The following is a 21648-nucleotide window of genomic DNA, read 5'->3' as shown; positions in this document are numbered from 1 at the left end:
ACTCTGTCTTCCTCCAGGAGCCAGTGCTAATATTTACTCTGTCTCCCCTTACTTTCTGTCTCCCCCCAGGGGCCAGTGCTGGTATTTACTCTGTCTCCCCCCCAGGGGCCAGTGCTGGTATTTACTCTGTCTCCCCTTACTCTCTGTCTCCCCCCCAGGGGCCAGTACTGGTATTTACTCTCTCCCCCTACTCTCTTTCTCCCCCTGCTGTCTCTGTTACAGAATAAGACCTTACCCATTGAAGACACCACAGACTGCCTGAGCACCATGGCCTGTGTGTGCCGCGTCATGCTGGAGACACCGTGAGTAGTTCTCTTTCTCTAGTCCTGTCTTTCTCTAGTCCTGTCTATCTCTAGTCCTGTCTTTCTCTAGTCCTGTCTTTCTCTAGTTCTGTTTTTCTCTAGTTCTGCCTTTCTGTAGTCCTGTCTTTCTGTAGTCCTGTCTTTCTCTAGTCCTGTCTTTCTCGAGTCCTTTCTTTCTCTAGTCCTGTCTTTCTGTAGTCCTGTCTTTCTCTAGTCCTGTCTTTCTCTAGTCCTGTCTTTCTCTAGTCCTTTCTTTCTCTAGTCCTGTCTTTCTGTAGTCCTTTCTTTCTCTAGTCCTTTATTTCTGTAGTCCTGTCTTTCTCTAGTTCTGTCTTTCTCTAGTCCTGTCTTTCTCTAGTCCTGTCTTTTTCTAGTCCTGTCTCTCTCTAGTCCTGTCTTTCTCTAGTCCTGTCTTTCTCTAGTCCTGTCTTTCTCTAGTCCTGTCTTTCTCTAGTCCTGTCTTTCTCTAGTCCTGTCTTTCTCTAGTCTTGTCTATCTCTAGTCCTGTCTTTCTGTAGTCCTGTCTTTCTCTATTTGTGTCTTTCTCTTGTCCTTTCTTTCTCTAGTCCTGTCTTTCTCTAGTCCTGTCTCTCCAGGTATCTTTCTTTCTCTAGTCCTGTCTTTCTCTTGTCCTTTCTTTCTCTAGTCCGTCTTTTTCAATCCCTCTCCTTATTTTGCTCCATCTCTCACTTTCTTACTATCTCTCGCTCTCGTTCCATCTCACTACATTTTTCCCTCATCTCTCCATCTTTGTCTCTCTTTCCCTCTAATCCCATAGTCTTCTTCAGAAGGTCACAGACCACAGCCCTGTGTAATGAGTCTTTAGAAAACAGCAGGCTGTTATACTTCAGGGTTTTAAATACACAAATCAGAAGTTATACTATGACCTTCAGTCCAAGTCTACGCTGATTGGTTTGTTCCCCACATAGTCTCATTTTATTTTAGACTCTCTCTCTCTCTCTCTCTCTCTCTCTCTCTCTCTCGCTCTCTCTCTCTCTCTCTCTCTCTCTCTCTCTCTCTCTCTCTCTCTCTCTCTCTGTCTCTCTCTCTTCTCTCTCTCTCTCTCGCTCTCTCTCTCTCTCTCCCTCTCTGTCTCTCTCTCTCTTTCTCTCTCTCTCCCTCGCTGTCTCGCTGTCTCTCTCTCTCTCTCTCTCTCTCTCTCTCTCTCTCTCTCTCTCTCTCTCTCTCTCTCTCTCTCTCTCTCTCTCTCTCTCTCTCTCTCTCTCTCTCTCTCTCTCTCTCTCCCTCTCTGTCTCTCTCTCTCTTTCTCTCTCTCTCTCTCTCTCTCTCTCTCTCTCTCTCTCTCTCTCTCTCTCTCTCTCTCTCAAATCAATTTAAAGAGCACTATTGGCATGATAATCATGATTATCATAAAAGTCATTATCCAAAAAAAACACAGTGCCTTAAAGCTGATTGAAGCAATAACAATTCCTGTCTCCTTCACCATCCCTCTCCCTCCCTCCCTCCCTCCCTCCCTCCCTCCCTCCCTCCCTCCCTCCCTCCCTCCCTCTCTCCCTCCCTCCCTCCCTCCCTCCTCTCTCCATAGTGAGTACCGTTGTAGGTTCACCAACACGGACACTGTGTTGTTCTGTATGAGGGTGATGGTGGGAGTGATCATCCTGTACGACCATGTCCACCCTGTAGGAGCCTTCGCCAAGACATCCAAAATAGACGTAAGACACACACACACACACACAAACACCACACATACACACACACACACACACACACACACACACACACACACACACACACACACACACACACACACACACACACACACACACACACACACACACACACACACACACACACACACACACACACACACACACATAACTACACCACACAAACAAAACAAATGCACAAACATCACACACAAACACTACAACCACACATCTGTTTTTACACTTATACCGCTGGCCTCATCTGACCACACTTGACTTGATGTCCTCCTGTAGGGGACAGAGAATGATGACCTTTCTCTAAAACTTTCTGTCTGTCTGTCTGTCTGTCTGTCTGTCTGTCTGTCTGTCTGTCTGTCTGTCTGTCTGTCTGTCTGTCTGTCTGTCTGTCTGTCTGTCTGTCTGTCTGTCTGTCTGTCTGTCTGTCTGTCTGTCTGTCTGTCTGTCTGTCTGTCTGTCTGTCTGTCTGTCTGTCTGTCTGTCTGTCTGTGTACAGATGAAGGGCTGCATCAAGGTGCTGAAAGAGCAGCCTTCCAACAGCGTGGAGGGACTACTGAACGCACTGAGGTGAGGAGACATTGAAGGAGAGAGATAAAACAAATGATAATTACTTGACACATTGGAAAGAATTCACAAAAGAACTGAGCAAACTAGAATGCTATTTGGCCCTAAACAGAGAGTACACAGTGGCAGAATACCTGACCATTGTGACTGACCCAATAACAAGGAAAGCTTTGACTATGTACAGACTCAGTGAGCATAGCCTTGCTATTGAGAAAGGCCGCCGTAGGCAGACCTGGGTCTCAAGAGAAGACAGGCTATGTGCACACTCCACAAAATGAGGTGGAAACTGAGCTGCACTTCCTAACCTCCTGCCAAATGTATGACCATATTAGAGAAACATATTTCCCTCAGATTAGACAGATCCACTAAGAATTTGAAAACAAACCAATTGGGTGAAATACCACAGTGTTCCATCACAGCAGCAAGATTAGTGACCTGTTGCCCCAAGAAAAGGTCAACCAGTGAAGAACAAACACCATTGTAAATACAACCTATATTCATGTTTTTTTATTTAACTTTTTTGTACTTGAACTATTTGTACATAATAAGACATTTGAAATGTCTTTATTATTGTGGAACTTCTGTGAGTGTAATGTTCACTGTTAATTTTTATTGTTTATTTCACTTGTGTTTATTATCTATTTCACTTGCTTTGGCAACATTAACATATGTTTCCCATGCCAATAAAGCCCCTTAAATTGAAAAATAATTGAATTGAGAGAGATAGAGAGTTAGAGAGAGCGAGAGAAAGAGAGAGGGGAGACATCAACAGAGAAAGTGTGTGTACAGATACTCATCTCATGTCCTCTTATCCTTCTCACCATAATTTCCTCAGCTCTCTTCTTCTCTCCCCTCCTCCTCATCTCCTCCCTCTCCAGGTATACGACCCGACATCTAAACGACGACAGCACCTCCAAACAAATCAGGGCTCTTCTTCAATGAGAGATGGAAGAGAGGCGAGAGTGAAGGAGAGAGAGAGAGAGAGAGAGAGAGAGAGAGAGAGAGAGAGAGAGAGAGAGAGAGAGAGAGAGAGAGAGAGTACACACGGAGGGAGGAGAAGAAACAACGAGGGAGAACAAACTGTGGTGGCTGAATCCTGTTTGTTTACAAGAATGAAAAGCGAAATGATCAGGTCTGATAAAAAAAATGAACTGATGAAAAGAAGAAGTTTATGTATTGTTCATCAATCTGTCTCTCATTTTGTAAAAAAAAGAAAATGAAGGAAAATAATCTATAGAGATATATATTAAAGAGAAAAAAATCTAAACAACTGTTACCAGATTTCTAATAAGTAAGACTAAAGACGAAGAACAACAAGGGAAGAGCTATATTAGAAAAATATACGGTCAGGAAATAAAACTGAAGCAAAAAAATGAAAATAAACAAAAAGGTTCATATTCCGTACAACAACGTTAGTCTGAAGAATATTTTTTGCATTCACGTAGAATAATAACAGCGCTGTCTGTCAGTCTCCACCTAGTCCCTGGAAAGATTTAAACCGGGCTCCATTACAAACTGTAAAGAATAGACTGGGATTAACAAAACGGCCTTAATCCAAACCAATGGCTTCTTCTTTTCCAAAAGTCCTTGTTGACTCCCCTTGATCTAAAATGACGGAGTTGGAAGCATTATGGTGGAAAGACTTCATAACATACCAGAAGGCTAATGGGAGCTTTAACCATATTGCTGATACCAATCCAAACAATTTGTCAGATTGTCAACAAGGTCTTAAGGTTCGGGGAGAGGTATTGGTTTGGGACCGGGCCACTGTGTACATTATGCTCAGTCACTGCATTGAGGGTCCATCCCAATAGTTTGAAGGGGCTTCCTATTCTCCTCGTCTCCTCTCCTTGTCTCCTCTCCTCCATTTACACTGAACTGAAAACACAGGCGTTAAGTAAGTATTGCAGATGAAGAAAAGGGGACGAGGAGACAAGGAGGGGAAGCTATTTTACTGTATTCACATGCACCCAGACACTGCTCATCACACACCCACTCCGACCCCCACCCTCCACCCCCACCCCACCTACTTGAATCGTAACCACAGGAACTGTGGGAGATTTTGGCACTAGTACGTGATGTTATGCCGTAAATGGAGTATGTGAAGAATTTTGGTGATTCAGCCCTCTCTTTATGGTGCTAAAACCTTTAACTATCTACATAAAACCTCACACAACGTTTCATACACCTAGTGCCAAAGCTACCGCATCATCAGCAGGTGAGGATTGGGTTAAAGGAGATACTGACGGCTAGCCTTGTAACACCGCTTGGTATCTATCTTTAGGGGGTTAAAGGAGATACCGACGGCTAGCCTTGTAATACTGCTTGATGTCTATCTTTAGGGGGTTAAGGAGATACTGACTGAATGCTAGCCTTGTAACACTGCTTGTTGTCTATCTTTAGGGGGTTAAGGAGATACCGATGGCTAGCCTTGTAACACTGCTTGTTGTCTATCTTTAGGGGGTTAAGGAGATACCGACGGCTAGCCTTGTAACACCGCTTGTTGTCTATCTTTAGGGGGTTAAGGAGATACTGACTGAATGCTAGCCTTGTAACACCGCTTGGTGTTTATCTTTAGTGGGTCCAAAAGGCTCCAGGACATCACAGTCTACTGCTCCAATCCCTACATAGCCAACCAGCCATCAGTAAACCATATTCTGTACCTTGTGATATCTTGGCTGTGCCACCTTGGATGTTTTTGGGGAATACTCTATTGAAACATAAAGAGAAGGGCTGAGACTTTCAGGGAGGGACAAAGACCTTATCATAACAAGAGGATATATAAACACACACGTATGCACACAGGCACAGTCATTAGATTACTCATAGAGTCGCAGTGTAAATAAGTGAGCGAGCTGAGTATTTTCTCATCAGGCACCTACAAGGCCAGCTCTGGTCCTCCAGGATAGAATACACAACAACAATAACAAATGTGCTCATGTTCCACCAGACATTTCTTCTTTTAGTATGAGGCAAATAAATAAAAAATGTTGTTGATAAAGTGGGAATTGAAAATAAATAAGTTGAAAAAAGGAGATTTTAAAAATGCAGAGTTGTACTTTCCATGTCTATAGACCTCAGTCTAACTTCAGTTGATCTTATAATATATATTTTCTATACAGGGGTATGTGGTAACAAGCATATTCTGTATAAATATATAGATGGCATGTTGTAAAAGTTCTAACATAAAATGTGTACATAAAAGGTGTTTTTATTCATTTTTAATTGTTCAGTGAAGCTGAAATTGGGTATGTGTTATCTCTCTCAGAAATACCATGGCTTGGCTTGGACCATTGGACTTGCTGTAGTGAGTCATAGGTTTAAAAAAATAAATAAATCCCAACCTCATCTTGGCGAATGAAACGGCGGGGAGGGGTGGGACTAGGGGTGAGCTGTCCATTTGCTTGTTATTTTGTACATTTTGTGCAACAATAAAACTTGTCATTTATTACATTCAACCAATGAGGTGTGGTGTCTGTGTTTGACTCTGTGCCAGGTTTCAGGACCAAAGTGTACAATAATTGGTTGCATCAAACCTAGAGAATCTTGTTTCTCGTGGTCTGAGAGTCCTTCAGGTGCCTTTTGACAAACTCCAAGCGGGCTGTCATGTGCATTTTACTGAGGAGTGGCTTCCGTCTGGCCACTCTACCACAAAGGCCTGATTGGTGGAGTGCTGCAGAGATGGTTGTCCTTCTGGAAGGTTCTCCCATCTCCACAGAGGAACTCTGGAGCTCTGTCAAAGTGACCATCGGGTTCTTGGTCACCTCTCTGACCAAGGCCCTTCTCCCCAGATTGTTCAGTTTGTCTGGGCGGCAAGCTCTAAGAAGTGTCTTGTTTTCGCTTTATCAATATGGGGTATTGTGTGTAGATTGATGAATAAAAAAATAAAAAATAAAATCAATTTTAGAATAAGCCTGTAACGTATCAAAATGTGGAAAAAGTCAAGGGGTCTGAATAATTTCAGAATACACTGTACATATCTTCCTCAATTACCTTGTTTCCTTACTGGTACCTTGTGTATATAGCCAAGTTATTACCTCGTACCTCTGCACATTGACTCAGTACTGGTACCCCGTGTATATAGCCAAGTTATTACCTCGTACCCCTCCACGTTAACTCAGTACTGGTACCCTGTGTATATAGCCAAGTTATTACCTCGTACCCTTGCACATTGACTCAGTACTGGTACCCTGTGTATAAAGCCAAGTTATTACCTCGTACCCCTCCACGTTAACTCAGTACTGGTACCCTGTGTATAAAGCCAAGTTATTACCTCGTACCCCTCCACGTTAACTCAGTACTGGTACCCTGTGTATATAGCCATGTTATTACCTCGTACCCCTCCACGTTAACTCAGTACTGGTACCCTGTATATAGCCATGTTATCATTACTCATTACTCAGTACTGGTACCCCTGTATATAGCCATGTTATCATTACTCAGTACTGGTACCCCTGTATATAGCCATGTTATCATTACTCAGTACTGGTACCCCTGTATATAGCCATGTTAACATTACTCAGTATCTCAGTACTGGTACCCCTGTATATAACCATGTTATCATTACTCATTACTCAGTACTGGTACCCCTGTATATAGCCATGTTATCATTACTCAGTACTGGTACCCCTGTATATAACCATGTTATCATTATTCAGTACTGGTACCCCTGTATATAACCACGTTATCATTACTCAGTACTGGTACCCCTGTATATAGCCATGTTATCATTACTCAGTACTGGTACCCCTGTATATAACCATGTTATCATTACTCAGTACTGGTACCCCTGTATATAGCCATGTTATCATTGCTCATTACTCAGTACTGGTACCCCTGTATATAGCCATGTTATCATTACTCAGTACTGGTACCCCTGTATATAACCATGTTATCATTACTCAGTACTGGTACCCCTGTATATAACCATGTTATCATTACTCAGTACTGGTACCCCTGTATATAGCCATGTTATCATTACTCATTACTCAGTACTGGTACCCCTGTATATAACCATGTTATCATTACTCAGTACTGGTACCCCTGTATATAGCCATGTTATCATTACTCAGTACTGGTACCCCTGTATATAACCATGTTATCATTACTCAGTACTGGTACCCCTGTATATAACCATGTTATCATTAATCAGTACTGGTACCCATGTATATAACCATGTTATCATTACTCAGTACTGGTACCCCTGTATATAGCCATGTTATCATTACTCATTACTCAGTACTGGTACCCCTGTATATAACCATGTTATCATTACTCAGTACTGGTACCCCTGTATATAGCCATGTTATCATTACTCAGTAATGGTACCCCTGTATATAACCATGTTAACATTACTCATTAACTCAGTACAGGTACCCCTGTATATAACCATGTTATCATTACTCAGTACTGGTACCCCTGTATATAACCATGTTATCATTACTCAGTACTGGTACCCCTGTATATAGCCATGTTAACATTACTCATTAACTCAGTACTGGTACCCCTGTATATAGCCATGTTATCATTACTCAGTACTGGTACCCCTGTATATAACCATGTTATCATTACTCATTACTCAGTACTGGTACCCCTGTATATAACCATGTTATCATTACTCAGTACTGGTACCCCTGTATATAACCATGTTATCATTACTCATTACTCAGTACTGGTACCCCTGTATATAACCATGTTATCATTACTCAGTACTGGTACCCCTGTATATAGCCATGTTATCATTACTCAGTACTGGTACCCTTGTATATAACCATGTTATCATTACTCAGTAATGGTACCCCTGTATATAGTATGTTATCATTACTCAGTACTGGTACCCCTGTATATAACCATGTTATCATTACTCAGTACTGGTACCCCTGTATATAGCCATGTTATCATTACTCAGTACTGGTACCCCTGTATATAACCATGTTATCATTACTCAGTACTGGTACCCCTGTATATAACCATGTTATCATTACTCAGTACTGGTACCCCTGTATATAACCATGCTATCATGACTCAGTACTGGTACCCCTGTATATAGCCATGTTATCATTACTCATTACTCAGTACTGGTACCCCTGTATATAGCCATGTTATCATTACTCAGTACTGGTACCCCTGTATATAGCCATGTTATCATTACTCAGTACTGGTACCCCTGTATATAACCATGTTATCATTACTCAGTACTGGTACTCCTGTATATAACCATGTTATCATTACTCAGTACTGGTACCCCTGTATATAACCATGTTATCATTACTCAGTACTGGTACCCCTGTATATAGCCATGTTATCATTACTCATTACTCAGTACTGGTACCCCTGTATATAACCATGTTATCATTACTCAGTACTGGTACCCCTGTATATAGCCATGTTATCATTACTCAGTACTGGTACCCCTGTATATAACCATGTTAACATTACTCATTAACTCAGTACTGGTACCCCTGTATATAACCATGTTATCATTACTCAGTACTGGTACCCCTGTATATAACCATGTTATCATTACTCAGTACTGGTACCCCTGTATATAGCCATGTTAACATTACTCATTAACTCAGTACTGGTACCCCTGTATATAGCCATGTTATCATTACTCAGTAATGGTACCCCTGTATATAACCATGTTATCATTACTCATTACTCAGTACTGGTACCCCTGTATATAACCATGTTATCATTACTCAGTACTGGTACCCCTGTATATAACCATGTTATCATTACTCATTACTCAGTACTGGTACCCCTGTATATAACCATGTTATCATTACTCAGTACTGGTACCCCTGTATATAGCCATGTTATCATTACTCAGTACTGGTACCCTTGTATATAACCATGTTATCATTACTCAGTAATGGTACCCCTGTATATAGTATGTTATCATTACTCAGTACTGGTACCCCTGTATATAACCATGTTATCATTACTCAGTACTGGTACCCCTGTATATAGCCATGTTATCATTACTCAGTACTGGTACCCCTGTATATAACCATGTTATCATTACTCAGTACTGGTACCCCTGTATATAACCATGTTATCATTACTCAGTACTGGTACCCCTGTATATAACCATGTTATCATGACTCAGTACTGGTACCCCTGTATATAGCCATGTTATCATTACTCATTACTCAGTACTGGTACCCCTGTATATAACCATGTTATCATTACTCAGTACTGGTACCCCTGTATATAGCCAAGTTATCATTACTCATTACTCAGTACTGGTACCCCTGTATATAACCATGTTATCATTACTCAGTACTGGTACCCCTGTATATAGCCATGTTATCATTACTCATTACTCAGTACTGGTACCCCTGTATATAACCATGTTATCATTACTCAGTACTGCTACCCCTGTATATAACCATGTTATCATTACTCAGTACTGGTACTCCTGTATATAACCATGTTATCATTACTCAGTACTGGTACCCCTGTATATAGCCATGTTATCATTACTCATTACTCAGTACTGGTACCCCTGTATATAACCATGTTATCATTACTCATTACTCAGTACTGGTACCCCTGTATATAGCCATGTTATCATTACTCAGTACTGGTACCCCTGTATATAACCATGTTATCATTACTCAGTACTGGTACCCCTGTATATAGCCATGTTATCATTACTCAGTACTGGTACCCCTGTATATAACCATGTTATCATTACTCAGTACCGGTACCCCTGTATATAACCATGTTATCATTACTCAGTACTGGTACCCCTGTATATAACCATGTTATCATTACTCAGTACTGGTACCCCTGTATATAACCATGTTATCATTACTCAGTACTGGTACCCCTGTATATAGCCATGTTATCATTACTCATTACTCAGTACTGGTACCCCTGTATATAGCCATGTTATCATTACTCAGTACTGGTACCCCTGTATATAGCCATGTTATCATTACTCAGTACTGGTACCCCTGTATATAACCATGTTATCATTACTCAGTACTGGTACCCCTGTATATAACCATGTTATCATTACTCAGTACTGGTACCCCTGTATATAACCATGTTATCATTACTCAGTACTGGTACCCCTGTATATAACCATGTTATCATTACTCATTACTCAGTACTGGTACCCCTGTATATAGCCATGTTATCATTACTCAGTACTGGTACCCCTGTATATAGCCATGTTATCATTACTCAGTACTGGTACCCCTGTATATAACCATGTTATCATTACTCAGTACTGGTACCCCTGTATATAACCATGTTATCATTACTCAGTACTGGTACCCCTGTATATAACCATGTTATCATTACTCAGTACTGGTACCCCTGTATATAGCCATGTTATCATTACTCAGTACTGGTACCCCTGTATATAACCATGTTATCATTACTCAGTACTGGTACCCCTGTATATAGCCATGTTATCATTACTCAGTACTGGTACCCCTGTATATAGCCATGTTATCATTACTCAGTACTGGTACCCCTGTATATAACCATGTTATCATTACTCATTATATCAGTACTGGTACCCCTGTATATAGTCATGTTATCATTACTCAGTACTGGTACCCCTGTATATAGCCATGTTATCATTACTCAGTACTGGTACCCCTGTATATAACCATGTTATCATTACTCAGTACTGGTACCCCTGTATATAACCATGTTATCATTACTCAGTACTGCTACCCCTGTATATAGCCATGTTATCATTACTCATTACTCAGTACTGGTACCCCTGTATATAGCCATGTTATCATTACTCAGTACTGGTACCCCTGTATATAGCAATGTTATCATTACTCAGTACTGGTACCCCTGTATATAGCCATGTTATCATTACTCAGTACTGGTACCCCTGTATATAGCCATGTTATCATTACTCAGTACTGGTACCCCTGTATATAACCATGTTATCATTACTCAGTACTGCTACCCCTGTATATAGCCATGTTATCATTACTCATTACTCAGTACTGGTACCCCTGTATATAGCCATGTTATCATTACTCAGTACTGGTACCCCTGTATATAGCCATGTTATCATTACTCAGTACTGGTACCCCTGTATATAGCCATGTTATCATTACTCAGTACTGGTACCCCTGTATATAGCCATGTTATCATTACTCAGTACTGGTACCCCTGTATATAACCATGTTATCATTAGTCATTACTCAGTACTGGTACCCCTGTATATAACCATGTTATCATTACTCAGTACTGGTACCCCTGTATATAGCCATGTTATCATTACTCATTACTCAGTACTGGTACCCCTGTATATAGCCATGTTATCATTACTCAGTACTGGTACCCCTGTATATAACCATGTTACCATTACTCAGTACTGGTACCCCTGTATATAGCCATGTTATCATTACTCAGTACTGGTACCCCTGTATATAACCATGTTATCATTACTCAGTACTGGTACCCCTGTATATAACCATGTTATCATTACTCAGTACTGGTACCCCTGTATATAGCCATGTTATCATTACTCAGTACTGGTACCCCTGTATATAACCATGTTATCATTACTCAGTACTGGTACCCCTGTATATAACCATGTTATCATTACTCATTAACTCAGTACTGGTGCCCCTGTATATAACCATGTTATCATTACTCAGTACTGGTACCCAGTGTATATAACCATGTTATCATTACTCAGTACTGGTACCCCTGTATATAACCATGTTATCATTACTCAGTACTGGTACCCCTGTATATAACCATGTTATCATTACTCATTACTCAGTACTGGTACCCCTGTATATAACCATGTTATCATTACTCAGTACTGGTACCCCTGTATATAGCCATGTTATCAGTACTCAGTACTGGTACCCCTGTATATAACCATGTTATCATTACTCATTACTCAGTACTGGTACCCCTGTATATAACCATGTTATCATTACTCATTACTCAGTACTGGTACCCCTGTATATAACCATGTTACCATTACTCAGTACTGGTACCCCTGTATATAACCATGTTATCATTACTCAGTAATGGTACCCCTGTATATAGCCATGTTATCATTACTCAGTACTGGTACCCCTGTATATAACCATGTTATCATTACTCAGTACTGGTACCCCTGTATATAACCATGTTATCATTACTCAGTACTGGTTCCCCTGTATATAACCATGTTAACATTACTCAGTACTGGTACCCCTGTATATAGCCATGTTATCATTACTCAGTACTGGTACCCCTGTATATAACCATGTTATCATTACTCAGTACTGGTACCCCTGTATATAACCATGGTATCATTACTCAGTACTGGTACCCCTGTATATAACCATGTTATCATTACTCAGTACTGGTACCCCTGTATATAACCATGTTATCATTACTCATTATCTCAGTACTGGTACCCCTGTATATGGCCATGTTATCATTACTCAGTACTGGTACCCCTGTATATAACCATGTTATCATTACTCAGTACTGGTACCCCTGTATATAACCATGTTATCATTACTCAGTACTGGTACCCCTGTATATAACCATGTTATCATTACTCAGTACTGGTACCCCTGTATATAGCCATGTTATCATTACTCATTACTCAGTACTGGTACCCCTGTATATAACCGTGTTATCATTACTCAGTACTGGTACCCCTGTATATAGCCATGTTATCATTACTCAGTACTGGTACCCCTGTATATAGCCATGTTATCATTACTCAGTACTGGTACCCCTGTATATAACCATGTTAACATTACTCAGTACTGGTACCCCTGTATATAACCATGTTATCATTACTCATTACTCAGTACTGGTACCCCTGTATATAACCATGTTATCATTACACAGTACTGGTACCCCTGTATATAACCATGTTATCATTACTCATTACTCAGTACTGGTACCCCTGTATATAACCATGTTATCATTACTCAGTACTGGTACCCCTGTATATAGCCATGTTATCATTACTCAGTACTGGTACCCCTGTATATAGCCATGTTATCATTACTCAGTACTGGTACCCCTGTATATAGCCATGTTATCATTACTCATTACTCAGTACTGGTACCCCTGTATATAACCATGTTATCATTACTCAGTACTGGTACCCCTGTATATAACCATGTTATCATTACTCAGTACTGGTACCCCTGTATATAACCATGTTATAATTACTCAGTACTGGTACCCCTGTATATAACCATGTTATCATTACTCAGTACTGGTACCCCTGTATATAACCATGTTATCATTACTCAGTACTGGTACCCCTGTATATAGCCATGTTATCATTACTCAGTACTGGTACCCCTGTATATAACCATGTTATCATTACTCAGTACCGGTACCCCTGTATATAACCATGTTATCATTACTCAGTACTGGTACCCCTGTATATAGCCATGTTATCATTACTCAGTACTGGTACCCTGTATATAACCATGTTATCATTACTCAGTACTGGTACCCCTGTATATAGCCATGTTATCATTACTCAGTACTGGTACCCCTGCATATAGCCATGTTATCATTACTCAGTACTGGTACCCCTGTATATAGCCATGTTATCATTACTCAGTACTGGTACCCCTGTATATAACCATGTTATCATTACTCAGTACTGGTACCCCTGTATATAACCATGGTATCATTACTCAGTACTGGTACCCCTGTATATAACCATGTTATCATTACTCAGTACTGGTACCCCTGTATATAACCATGTTATCATTACTCATTATCTCAGTACTGGTACCCCTGTATATAGCCATGTTATCATTACTCAGTACTGGTACCCCTGTATATAACCATGTTATCATTACTCAGTACTGGTACCCCTGTATATAACCATGTTATCATTACTCAGTACTGGTACCCCTGTATATAACCATGTTATCATTACTCAGTACTGGTACCCCTGTATATAGCCATGTTATCATTACTCATTACTCAGTACTGGTACCCCTGTATATAACCGTGTTATCATTACTCAGTACTGGTACCCCTGTATATAGCCATGTTATCATTACTCAGTACTGGTACCCCTGTATATAGCCATGTTATCATTACTCAGTACTGGTACCCCTGTATATAACCATGTTAACATTACTCAGTACTGGTACCCCTGTATATAACCATGTTATCATTACTCATTACTCAGTACTGGTACCCCTGTATATAACCATGTTATCATTACACAGTACTGGTACCCCTGTATATAACCATGTTATCATTACTCATTACTCAGTACTGGTACCCCTGTATATAACCATGTTATCATTACTCAGTACTGGTACCCCTGTATATAGCCATGTTATCATTACTCAGTACTGGTACCCCTGTATATAGCCATGTTATCATTACTCAGTACTGGTACCCCTGTATATAGCCATGTTATCATTACTCATTACTCAGTACTGGTACCCCTGTATATAACCATGTTATCATTACTCAGTACTGGTACCCCTGTATATAACCATGTTATCATTACTCAGTACTGGTACCCCTGTATATAACCATGTTATCATTACTCAGTACTGGTACCCCTGTATATAACCATGTTATCATTACTCAGTACTGGTACCCCTGTATATAGCCATGTTATCATTACTCAGTACTGGTACCCTGTATATAACCATGTTATCATTACTCAGTACTGGTTCCCCTGTATATAGCCATGTTATCATTACTCAGTACTGGTACCCCTGTATATAGCCATGTTATCATTACTCAGTACTGGTACCCCTGTATATAGCCATGTTATCATTACTCAGTACTGGTACCCCTGTATATAACCATGGTATCATTACTCAGTACTGGTACCCCTGTATATAACCATGTTATCATTACTCAGTACTGGTACCCCTGTATATAACCATGTTATCATTACTCAGTACTGGTACCCCTGTATATAACCATGTTATCATTACTCAGTACTGGTACCCCTGTATATAGCCATGTTATCATTACTCATTACTCAGTACTGGTACCCCTGTATATAACCATGTTATCATTACTCAGTACTGGTACCCCTGTATATAACCATGTTATCATTACTCAGTACTGGTACCCCTGTATATAACCATGTTATCATTACTCAGTACTGGTACCCCTGTATATAACCATGCTATCATTACTCAGTACTGGTACCCCTGTATATAGCCATGTTATCATTACTCATTACTCAGTACTGGTACCCCTGTATATAGCCATGTTATCATTACTCATTACTCAGTACTGGTACCCCTGTATATAACCATGTTAGCATTACTCAGTACTGGTACCCTGTATATAACCATGTTATCATTACTCAGTACTGGTACCCCTGTATATAACCATGTTAACATTACTCAGTACTGGTACCCCTGTATATAACCATGTTATCATTACTCAGTACTGGTACCCCTGTATATAACCATGTTATCATTACTCATTACTCAGTACTGGTACCCCTGTATATAACCATGTTAGCATTACTCATTACTCAGTACTGGTACCCCTGTATATAACCATGTTAACATTACTCAGTACTGGTACCCCTGTATATAGCCATGTTATCATTACTCAGTACTGGTACCCCTGTATATAGCCATGTTATCATTACTCAGTACTGGTACCCCTGTATATAACCATGTTAGCATTACTCAGTACTGGTACCCCTGTATATAGCCATGTTATCATTACTCATTACTCAGTACTGGTACCCCTGTATATAGCCATGTTATCATTACTCATTACTGGTACCCCTGTATATAACCATGTTATCATTACTCAGTACTGGTACCCCTGTATATAGCCATGTTATCATTACTCAGTGCTGGTACCCCTGTATATAGCCATGTTATCATTACTCATTACTCAGTACTGGTACCCCTGTATATAACCATGTTATCATTACTCAGTGCTGGTACCCCTGTATATAGCCATGTTATCATTACTCATTACTCAGTACTGGTACCCCTGTATATAGCCATGTTATCATTACTCAGTACTGGTACCCCTGTATATAACCATGGTATCATTACTCATTACTCAGTACTGGTACCCCTGTATATAACCATGTTATCATTACTCAGTACTGGTACCCCTGTATATAGCCATGTTATCATTACTCAGTACTGGTACCCCTGTATATAGCCATGTTATCATTACTCAGTACTGGTACCCCTGTATATAACCATGTTATCATTACTCAGTACTGGTACCCCTGTATATAGCCATGTTATCATTACTCATTACTCAGTACTGGTACCCCTGTATATAGCCATGTTATCATTACTCATTACTCAGTACGGGTACCCCTGTATATAGCCATGTTATCATTACTCATTACTCAGTACTGGTACCCCTGTATATAACCATGGTATCATTACTCAGTACTGGTACCCCTGTATATAGCCATGTTATCATTACTCATTACTCAGTACTGGTACCCCTGTATATAACCATGTTATCATTACTCAGTACTGGTACCCCTGTATATAGCCATGTTATCATTACTCAGTACTGGTACCCCTGTATATAGCCATGTTATCATTACTCAGTACTGGTACCCCTGTATATAACCATGTTATCATTACTCAGTACTGGTACCCCTGTATATAACCATGTTATCATTACTCAGTACTGGTACCCCTGTATATAGCCATGTTATCATTACTCAGTACTGGTACCCCTGTATATAGCCACGTTATCATTACTCAGTACTGGTACCCCTGTATATAACCATGTTATCATTACTCAGTACTGGTACCCCTGTATATAGCCATGTTATCATTACTCATTACTGGTACCCTGTATATAACCATGTTATCATTACTCAGTACTGGTACCCCTGTATATAGCCATTTTATCATTACTCATTACTGGTACCCCTGTATATAACCATGTTATCATGACTCAGTACTGGTACCCCTGTATATAACCATGTTATCATTACTCAGTACTGGTACCCCTGTATATAACCATGTTATCATTACTCAGTATTGGTACCCCTGTATATAACCATGTTATCATTACTCAGTACTGGTACCCCTGTATATAGCCATGTTATCATTACTCATTACTCAGTACTGGTACCCCTGTATATAGCCATGTTATCATTACTCAGTACGGGTACCCCTGTATATAACCATGTTATCATTACTCAGTACTGGTACCCCTGTATATAACCATGTTATCATTACTCAGTACTGGTACCCCTGTATATAGCCATGTTATCATTACTCAGTACTGGTACCCCTGTATATAGCCATGTTATCATTACTCATTACTCAGTACTGGTACCCCTGTATATAGCCATGTTATCATTACTCAGTACTGGTACCCCTGTATATAGCCATGTTATCATTACTCAGTACTGGTACCCCTGTATATAACCATGTTATCATTACTCAGTACTGGTACCCCTGTATATAACCATGTTATCATTACTCAGTACTGGTACCCCTGTATATAGCCATGTTATCATTACTCATTACTCAGTACTGGTACCCCTGTATATAACCATGTTATCATTACTCAGTACTGGTACCCCTGTATATAGCCATGTTATCATTACTCATTACTCAGTACTGGTACCCCTGTATATAGCCATGTTATCATTACTCAGTACTGGTACCCCTGTATATAGCCATGTTATCATTACTCATTACTCAGTACTGGTACCCCTGTATATAGCCATGTTATCATTACTCAGTACTGGTACCCCTGTATATAACCATGTTATCATTACTCAGTACTGGTACCCCTGTATATAACCATGTTATCATTACTCAGTACTGGTACCCCTGTATATAGCCATGTTATCATTACTCAGTACTGGTACCCCTGTATATAGCCATGTTATCATTACTCAGTACTGGTACCCCTGTATATAACCATGTTATCATTACTCAGTACTGGTACCCCTGTATATAGCCATGTTATCATTACTCATTACTGGTACCCCTGTATATAACCATGTTATCATTACTCAGTACTGGTACCCCTGTATATAACCATGTTATCATTACTCAGTACTGGTACCCCTGTATATAACCATGTTATCATTACTCAGTACTGGTACCCCTGTATATAACCATGTTATCATTACTCAGTACTGGTACCCCTGTATATAGCCATGTTATCATTACTCATTACTCAGTACTGGTACCCCTGTATATAGCCATGTTATCATTACTCAGTACGGGTACCCCTGTATATAACCATGTTATCATTACTCAGTACTGGTACCCCTGTATATAACCATGTTATCATTACTCAGTACTGGTACCCCTGTATATAGCCATGTTATCATTACTCATTACTGGTACCCCTGTATATAGCCATGTTAACATTACTCATTACTCAGTACTGGTACCCCTGTATATAACCATGTTATCATTACTCATTACTCAGTACTGGTACCCCTGTATATAGCCATGTTAACATTACTCATTACTCAGTACTGGTACCCCTGTATATAACCATGTTATCATTACTCATTACTCAGTACTGGTACCCCTGTATATAACCATGTTATCATTACTCAGTACTGGTACCCCTGTATATAACCATGTTATCATTACTCAGTACTGGTACCCCTGTATATAGCCATGTTATCATTACTCAGTACTGGTACCCCTGTATATAACCATGTTATCATGACTCAGTACTGGTACCCCTGTATATAACCATGTCATCATTACTCAGTACTGGTACCCCTGTATATAACCATGTTATCATTACTCAGTACTGGTACCCCTGTATATAACCATGTTATCATTACTCAGTACTGGTACCCCTGTATATAACCATGTTATCATTACTCAGTACTGGTACCCCTGTATATAACCATGTTATCATTACTCATTACTCAGCACTGGTACCCCTGTATCTAACCATGTTATCATTACTCAGTACTGGTACCCCTGTATATAACCATGTTAGCATTACTCATTACTCAGTACTGGTACCCCTGTATATAACCATGTTATCATTACTCAGTACTGGTACCCCTGTATATAACCATGTTAGCATTACTCATTACTCAGTACTGGTACCCCTGTATATAGCCATGTTATCATTACTCAGTACTGGTACCCCTGTATATAGCCATGTTATCATTACTCATTACTCAGTACTGGTACCCCTGTATATAACCATGTTATCATTACTCAGTACTGGTACCCCTGTATATAGCCATGTTATCATTACTCAGTACTGGTACCCCTGTATATAACCATGTTATCATTACTCAGTACTGGTACCCCTGTATATAGCCATGTTATCATTACTCATTACTCAGTACTGGTACCCCTGTATATAACCATGTTATCATTACTCAGTACTGGTACCCCTGTATATAGCCATGTTATCATTACTCAGTACAGGTACCCCTGTATATAGCCATGTTATCATTACTCAGTACTGGTACCCCTGTATATAACCATGTTATCATTACTCAGTACTGGTACCCCTGTATATAACCATGTTATCATTACTCAGTACTGGTACCCCTGTATATAGCCATGTTAACATTACTCAGTACTGGTACCCCTGTATGTAGCCATGTTATCATTACTCATTACTCAGTACTGGTACCCCTGTATATAACCATGTTATCATTACTCATTACTCAGTACTGGTACCCCTGTATATAGCCATGTTATCATTACTCAGTACTGGTACCCCTGTATATAGCCATGTTATCATTACTCATTACTCAGTACTGGTACCCCTGTATATAACCATGTTATCATTACTCATTACTCAGTACTGGTACCCCTGTATATAACCATCTTATCATTACTCAGTACTGGTACCCCTGTATATAACCATGTTATCATTACTCAGTACTGGTACCCCTGTATATAACCATGTTATCATTACTCAGTACTGGTACCCCTGTATATAGCCATGTTATCATTACTCAGTACTGGTACCGCTGTATATAACCATGTTATCATTACTCAGTACTGGTACCCCTGTATATAACCATGTTATCATTACTCAGTACTGGTACCCCTGTATATAACCATGTTATCATTACTCATTACTCAGTACTGGTACCCCTGTATATAACCATGTTATCATTACTCAGTACTGGTACCCCTGTATATAACCATGTTATCATTACTCAGTACTGGTACCCCTGTATATAGCCATGTTATCATTACTCAGTACTGGTACCCATGTATATAGCCATGTTATCATTACTCAGTACTGGTACCCCTGTATATAGCCATGTTATCATTACTCAGTACTGGTACCCCTGTATATAACCATGTTATCATTACTCAGTACTGGTACCCCTGTATATAACCATGTTATCATTACTCAGTACTGGTACCCCTGTATATAACCATGTTATCATTACTCAGTACTGGTACCCCTGTATATAGCCATGTTATCTATACTCATTACTCAGTACTGGTACCCCTGTATATAGCCATGTTATCATTACTCAGTACTGGTACCCCTGTATATAACCATGTTATCATTACTCAGTACTGGTACCCCTGTATATAGCCATGTTATCATTATCTCAGTACTGGTACCCCTGTATATAACCATGTTATCATGACTCAGTACTGGTACCCCTGTATATAGCCATGTTATCATTACTCAGTACTGGTACCCCTGTATATAGCCATGTTATCATTACTCATTACTCAGTACTGGTACCCCTGTATATAGCCATGTTATCATTACTCAGTACTGGTACCCCTGTATATAACCATGTTATCATTACTCAGTACTGGTACCCCTGTATATAACCATGTTATCATTACTCATTACTCAGTACTGGTACCCCTGTATATAACCATGTTATCATTACTCATTACTCAGTACTGGTACCCCTGTATATAACCATGTTATCATTACTCATTACTCAGTACTGGTACCCCTGTATATAACCATGTTATCATTACTCAGTACTGGTACCCCTGTATATAACCATGTTATCATTACTCAGTACTGGTACCCCTGTATATAACCATGTTATCATTACTCAGTACTGGTACCCCTGTATATAACCATGTTATCATTACTCAGTACTGGTACCCCTGTATATAACCATGTTATCATTACTCATTACTCAGTACTGGTAC

At 39.8% G+C, this 21648-nt stretch overlaps 1 protein-coding gene across 6 annotated transcripts in view; it reads left to right on the top strand.

Annotated features, from left to right (window-relative positions):
* LOC139558951 (CYFIP-related Rac1 interactor A-like) overlaps positions 1-6009 on the top strand; it is a 97589-nt gene extending 91580 nt beyond the window's left edge. For all 6 annotated transcript variants that reach the window (XM_071374475.1, XM_071374477.1, XM_071374479.1 and 3 more), the window contains 4 exons: positions 223-302; positions 1849-1975; positions 2484-2554; positions 3430-6009. In XM_071374475.1, coding sequence (XP_071230576.1) covers positions 223-302; positions 1849-1975; positions 2484-2554; positions 3430-3493 — 342 coding nt within the window. In that variant the 3' untranslated portion in view covers positions 3494-6009. The remainder of the gene's footprint in view (positions 1-222; positions 303-1848; positions 1976-2483; positions 2555-3429) is intronic.
* The last annotated feature ends 15639 nt before the right edge of the window (positions 6010-21648 follow it).

This window comes from Salvelinus alpinus, chromosome 29 (assembly GCF_045679555.1).
Source record: "Salvelinus alpinus chromosome 29, SLU_Salpinus.1, whole genome shotgun sequence".
NCBI classification, from domain to species: domain Eukaryota; kingdom Metazoa; phylum Chordata; class Actinopteri; order Salmoniformes; family Salmonidae; genus Salvelinus; species Salvelinus alpinus.
The sequence above is the reverse complement of the archived record's forward strand: the minus strand, read 5'-3'. Positions and strand labels throughout refer to the sequence as shown.